This window comes from Myotis davidii, unplaced genomic scaffold (assembly GCF_000327345.1).
Source record: "Myotis davidii unplaced genomic scaffold, ASM32734v1 scaffold59, whole genome shotgun sequence".
In the NCBI taxonomy this organism is placed as follows: domain Eukaryota; kingdom Metazoa; phylum Chordata; class Mammalia; order Chiroptera; family Vespertilionidae; genus Myotis; species Myotis davidii.
This window is the reverse complement of record NW_006293001.1, coordinates 3,040,731-3,047,865: the sequence shown is the minus strand read 5'-3', so window position 1 is coordinate 3,047,865 and position 7,135 is coordinate 3,040,731. Positions and strand designations below refer to the sequence as shown.

The following is a 7,135-nucleotide window of genomic DNA, read 5'->3' as shown; positions in this document are numbered from 1 at the left end:
TAGTCACCCTTCACTCAGCACACTCAGTCACCTGTAGTTTACTAAGCTGGCCTTGTCTCTACACTGTTCATTCTACCTAGAATGTTCTTTCTCTAATTATTGGTCTAGAAAAGCCTATTCATTTTCTTAGGCTTACTACATATTTGTTCAATAAGTGATTGATTGGTACCATGCTAAAATGTATACCAAAATAAGATTCGGTGCAAAGATTAAGATCCCTATATGCCCTTTTAGCTATATGACACCAAGTACTTGGGTTTTGCTAGGCCTTCATTGATGATGTGATAATTCACTGTATCATAGAAACTTTAACCAGAATTATTAAAGGTCTGTGATAAAATCCAGCCTTTAAATTATCCATGTGCATGCAATAGTGCTATTGTATAAAATTTTTAATATAATCATCTTAAACTCAAGTGTAAAGTTAGTTGACCATTGATAGTACATTCTGATGAGGCAGCTTAACTGGTTCAAATGTCCAGATTATATTGAGAAAAAACAGCTTACTTACACTAAGCTTTATATGATCTTTTTTTTCTTTTAGACCCAGGAGCATATAGAAGAAAGCAGAACTGGATGGGCTGGTGGAGTATGATTTTGCTATCTTTTTTTTATATTTTAATGACACTTGACAGATTCTCAACTATGAAAGGACCATTTGAAATGTATTCAAACTGGCAGCACTTTTTTTTAATAGAAAAAAATATCAAGGTAAAAAATATAAAAGTAGTGATCCCTTCAGCAATTTTGTGCTAGACAATTTTAATGTACATTTAGAATTTTTTTGAGAAGAAATCAATCATATTCTTCATGTTCCAACCTTAACTTTTTCAACGAACTGTCTGATATGGATAATTAATATTACTTCTTAAACAAATATAATAAAGATCATTTTTTAAAAAGGAACATAGTCCCTGATCTGCCTAAAATTATCTTATTAATCATTAGCCATTTGAATTCAGGAAAAAATAAATATATTGAGTAGCCTTTGAAATTTAGAGACAATCTAACTCTCCTTAAATTTTATTATAAACTGAAATTAACTTATTATAAACTGAAATTGCTTAAAAACTAAAATGAATGTGTATATATATATTCATTTATATATGTTCATTCATTTTAGTTTTTAAGCAAAGTGATAGCAAATAGAAAGATGTGTGTTTGGTTCTGATTTGTGATCACTTGGATAAGCTTATTCAGTGATTTATGGGGATTTTTACTGTGAAAAAATAGGTTTTAAGAAAATATCAATTGTATCTAACATCCTCTATAAATAATACAAAATAAGACAGAATAAGTGAATGTTGCAAAGTTACTGCAACTTAACACAAAAATATGATTGAATTCAACTAGCATTTGGGTTTTTAAAAAGGCTATGTTTTCTGAGATTTTGACACATTCAAAGAAAGAGGAAACTCTTATGACTTGATTTAACACATTAACCCATAATAAAAGGACAACAAATAATTCAGAAGTCAATTCTAAGATGGTAAGTCTCATAAAAATTCAAAGTTAAAATGGGTAAGGAGAAGGTAAATTATAAAGTAAAAATCTTTAGATATTAAAAACTCTATTGAACACTTTTTCTAGATCCAATGATTTTAGTTTGCATATGTTTACTCAGTCTTCAGTTATACTCATTAGCTAAAGAATAGTTATTACTTTATTAATTTATATACAGTCAATGTAAAAAATATTCTAAAATAACAAGGTAACAAGGATACGTATAAGTCAGGGAAAAAAAACCCTGGAAAGTCCTATTTAATTTAATCTTTGTCACTGTACTAAATAACCCAGGAAAAATTAGGCATATTCAGTAAAAGAATAGGATCTTCTAAATATTTTGGATTCTTGGTTAATCAGAAGCTCGCCTTCTAGGAAGACTATTCCTAGACCAGCACTTGAAAACTTGAAGAAAAGGGAAAGTTAACTTATGAATTCACTCCCATTATAAAGATGCCCAGTAAAGAATGAGAGAAAGGGAGAAGGCTTAAAACTTCCTTTCATTGTGTTCTCCATGATGATAATATAACTAAGGTTACTATAAAGTAACATGAATGATGTGATTTTACAGATAGATAAGCAATGATACCAACAACCTTCTCAAAAACATAATTTTAGGAATCCATATGTTTATTCTGAAAATGGTATCAGCATTCAAAACATTCTGAAATATTTGCATCTTATCAATTTTTACACTCCATAGAGCAAACATTAGCTGGATGAATGGGTGAATAGATGAATAAATAAATAAATAAATAAATAGCCTTCTAAAACTATAGATCACTGTTTTAAATATCCTCAGTGCCTTGCCAACATGGCTCTGTGGTTGAGTGTTGACCTATGAACCAGGATTTCACGGTTCGATTCCCAGTCACGGCAAATGCCCAGGGTGCAGGCTCTATCTCCAGTATGGGGCATGCAGGAAGCAGCTGATTGATGATTCTATCTCATCATTAATGTTTCTTTCTCTCTCCCTCTCTCTTCCTCTCTGAAATCAATAAAAATATATTTTTAAAAAATACCTTCAGTGGAGGGACATAAGTATTCTTTGAGGGAAGATGAGGTTCTTATATTAAATCCAAAGTCTTGCCAAAATAAATCTAGTGAATAAATAAAGTATCTGCAGCACATGATTTTGTGCTAGATCATGTTAATACCTGTAGCTTTAGAATTCTATTGGGAAACATTATATTTCTTATTGACTAATCTCAAGCTCTTGAAATATATCCAGTAGTCAGTAAACTTTAAAAATACCAGAAGTGGAATTGTCAAAAATTCTTTGCAATGATGGCTTTCAAAAGTATGCTCACACTCTCCCAAGGGAACTGCTGTGAAGAGGTCATTCTTCAGATTTTATAGGTTCAGACATCTTTTTTAGAAAAAGACAGGGCACAACTTCATATAGTCATGGCTCCTTTGCCCTAGTATGCTTTTTAGCTTCCTTGAACCAATAATTAAACCAGTGGCTTGATAAAATTACCCAGAAATATGTCTCTCTGATATTTGTTCAGGTAATATTTATGAGGTTTGTGGACAAAATGTACAAGCTGGTTTTATTCATATACATTTAAAGAGTAACTTCAGAGCAGTTCTTCCTTTAGAACTTATCAAAGTGCTTTGAACTGAAAAAGACCTTCAGAGATTACCTAAGAATTAGAAAAGTGAGATTAATTGATTTGCTAAAATTGACCTGTTTAGTTGCAGGCACAAAACTAGCAAACAGTTTCTTAAGAACTTTATCACTTTTTTTCCTCCAGCATGAGATAGGCAGTGTCTGAAGTTGGGAAAAATAGCCTAAGTTTTTCTGTATTTGATCAGAAAGATAACAACAAATTCACTTGAAATAAATCTATTTTTTGCTCTTTATAGAAAACAGACAAAAAGGAGGATGTAATCAATGTATCTGGTATTTAATCACTAAGTTTGGGGGAACTGCAAAGCCACATTTAAATAATTTCAAAATAATTAAGCAATACACCACATCTCCTTTAGACTGTTGGCCAAATCCCTCAGTTTGGAAAAATAAATTTTCTACTTGATGCTTGGAAGTCTGTGCTTTGACTACATGTGGTGAACTCAGTTCAGGCATTAGCCTTAGTAAGTAGATCATTTGCCAACCTTAGCAAGAAATTATCTGGTGGTAAATAATCTTACCTTCCAAGTAAGGTATTTTGAGTGGCTTTGCACATAGAGATGAGTAATTTATCAGAAAATCTAAGCAAGATAAAGGGATCTGTGAAGAGGCTGGTGATAACTGTGATTTTCTCGGGTCCAGATGTGACTTGTTGGCAGAAGCACTTAAATGAGAATGCATTGTGGACCTAGCCCTGGCAAAGTGAATGAGGACACATTTCACACTCTCTTTACTGCACCCCAGTTACCTGTTTATCTAAAGTAGGTGTCTTTGATGTGAGCAGCAAAAGGGGAGAAGATAACAGTCTTTACTTAGCAAAAAATATTCTTCCTGTTTGCTTGATTCTAGTATCTTAAAAACATAACACTCTACCCTGTTATTATTTTTTATGTGAAAATTAAATCTTAAGTTTTAATCTAGAACAAAGGTTTTTCCCCCAAGTTTCTCAACTAACTTCAGGTGTGAGGAGAATATAGTTTTACTCTAGCACCTTAAAATATTTTGCGACCCTGGTTCCGTTTTAGCAGTTAAGACAACGTAAAGCCAGTTTTTTACTTTTATCTTGAAGAGTGAGAGGGAGGCATTGTAAAGTGGTTGCTACTAAGTATATCATCATTTGCTAAAGAAAGCATAATTTTTTCTAGAGTAAAAGAATGATTGCTGTGAGACATACACTAATGAAATTCTGTCCACAAAACTGCAAATCAGAATTTCCTATTCTTGGGACACTTGACTCTCAATTTCACTTAGAGGCACTGGTCTCAATACACAAAATGCTACCAAGGCTGGTCTTATTAATGAAATTAATAAGAGGTTCGTGCAAGGAAACCACATTTTCTCATTATTCCATTTTCATTTTGTTAAAGATTTATAATTTATATGCCAAAGTGATGACTTACGACACTGTTAGTTTCCTGGGGCTGCTGTAACAAAATACCACACTCTTGGTGGCTTAAAACTACATACATTCATTCTCTCACCATTCTGGAGGTTAGAAGTCCAAAGTCAAGGTGCCTGTGGAGCCCAGGTTCCCTCTGAAACTTCCAGGAAAAAATTCTTCCTTGCCTCTTCCAGCTTCTGATAGCTGCTGTCAATCCGTGGACGTGCTGAACTTGTAGCTACATCACTCCAATCTCTGTTTCTCCATATCTCTCTGTATCTCTGCATCCTCTTCTCTTCTTATGAGGACACTAGTCATTGGGTTTAGAGCAGTGATGGCGAACCTTTTGAGCTCGGCGTTGCAGCATTTTGAAAAACCCTAACTTAACTCTGGTGCTGTGTCACATATAGAAATTTTTTGATATTTGCAACCATAGTAAAACAAAGACTTATATTTTTGATATTTATTTTATATATTTAAATGCCATTTAACAAAGGAAAATCAACCAAAAAAATGTGTTCGCGTGTCATAGGTTCACCATCACTGGTTTAGAGCCTACCCTAATCCAGTCTCACATCTTGATTCTTACCTTGATTACATCTGTAAAGACTGTTTTTAAATAGTGTCATTGTCTTAGTCGGTTTGGGCTGCTTCAATGAAGTACAGACCGGGTGGCTTATTAACAACAGGAATTTATCTCTCACAGTTTTAGAAACTAGAAGTCCGAGATCAGGGTCCAGCATAGTCACATTCTGGTGAAAGCTCTCTCCCAGTTGCGCCCCTCCACCTCTTGTATCCTAATGTGGCAGAGGGCAGACCAAAGGAAGCAAGCAAGCTCTCTGGTGATTCTTATAAGGGTACTAATCTCATTCGTGGGAGCATCAACCCTATGATCTCATCTAACCCTACTTACCTCCTAATACCATCTTTGTGGGGGTTAAGCTTTCAACATATGAATTTGGGAGAAATATTCAGTCTCTAATAGTCCCCTTCTGAAATTCTGGATGGAAATGAATTGTAGGGAAGACTATTCAGAATATTACAGATACCATGTCAAATAAATTGCATTTGAAAAGTCACATAATCATATTCAATTTTATCAAAAGCATCAAATATCAGATCACACACGGGACCATCCCTAAAGTAGCAAACATCAACTTTCCCTATGTTCTTGCTCAAAAGGGAGCCCCAGGCTGGGTGTCAGCAGGATCGGTGTCTGTAGCTAAAAGATACTGCAGTCATTTGGCTGTTGTTGCTTGGTCAGTTCTACGGGAGTGGAGCATCATGTTCACCGCCATATGACAGCACGGGGCTAGAGAGAGCTGGTTTGGATTATCTGAGGGAATACAGACTCTGAGTGAGGTAGAGTAACACCTCCATCGTGTAGGTCTTTCACCACTTTACTGCCATTTCAAAACCTGCTGACCAGAATTATAAATACACCAGCAAATGTAAGATGAGTCTACATTTTTAAGGAGAGTAATTACCAGCTAAAATTGGGTGTGAGGACCTTGGCAGGCTTTTAGTTATCTGTACCATTCAGGATGTTGAGTTGTGGCCCGCCCTGCTCCAGGGCACACTAGAACTGAGTGTCAGAGACTCCTTAGGTCATTAAGAGGTGCCCGGCAGGGTCCCTGCAAAGAAGTCATGGATGCTAATGAGGTCTACTCTGCTCCCCAAGTTCAAGGACTAAATCCCCCACTTGCTTGTCATGGGTAACATTTTTCTCTCTAGCTTGAAGTCTCTCCCTAAAACTGTGGCTAGCAGGCCATGATATTTAATATTTCAAATGTCTTCATTGAATCACTGGCATTAGGTACTTGGCATCATACATATGAAGAATTAAAAGGGCTATCAGCCTTCATAAGAGCCCACATTTTGGTCAAATATCACATTTTGAAGACTGACTTGGTTAAATATCAACATTCATGTGTGATTCTTTCAACTCTCTTTCCTTTCTAGTCCATCACATCATCTCAGAACATACAAATTAAACACTCAATCAAATTAAACATTTTAAACCCAGGGGTTTGAGGTAGCAATTAAACAGTAGTTGGAATGTACAAGTGCCTGTTACAATCACTAGAAAAACCATCTACCTAAAAGAATGGAATTCCAGATGTGAGTGACGGAAGGTGGGGGTGTGGGGGGAGGTGTTCTAGTTCTTATACATATTGCTTTTAAAAATCGATAGTTTTAGTTTGGTTTGTCTTTTGAACATAACCTTTTCTTTTTCAGTTCTTTGTTTCAACACCAGTTTTCAGCTATGATTCCACTTCATACTACAAAATATTTAGCGACAAGGATGGCTACAAACATATTCACTATATCAAAGACACCGTGGTACGCTCCTTCCAATATTTATCTCCTCAAAGATCATTCATTTGAGCTTGCTCAAATAACGCTCAGCTTCATGCCACATAATGTTTGTCTTCTTATAGGAAAACGCTACTCAAATTACAAGTGGCAAGTGGGAGGCCATAAATATATTCAGAATAACACAGGATTCACTGTAAGTATTGCATGAAGCGTGTTGTCCCAATCAGGGTTTAATTAGCCAATGGACGTACAAGGGATCCTGCACCACTTCTTTCTGCTAAGAGCATTTTAGTTATCTC

General features: G+C 35.2%; 1 protein-coding gene across 1 annotated transcript in view; it reads left to right on the top strand.

Annotated features, from left to right (window-relative positions):
* The window catches only part of FAP (fibroblast activation protein alpha), a 74,631-nt gene that overhangs the window by 33,323 nt on the left and 34,173 nt on the right, over positions 1 to 7,135 (top strand). Inside the window, 3 exon segments of the mRNA XM_015565777.1 lie at positions 545 to 589; positions 6,756 to 6,860; positions 6,959 to 7,029. Coding sequence (XP_015421263.1) covers positions 545 to 589; positions 6,756 to 6,860; positions 6,959 to 7,029 — 221 coding nt within the window.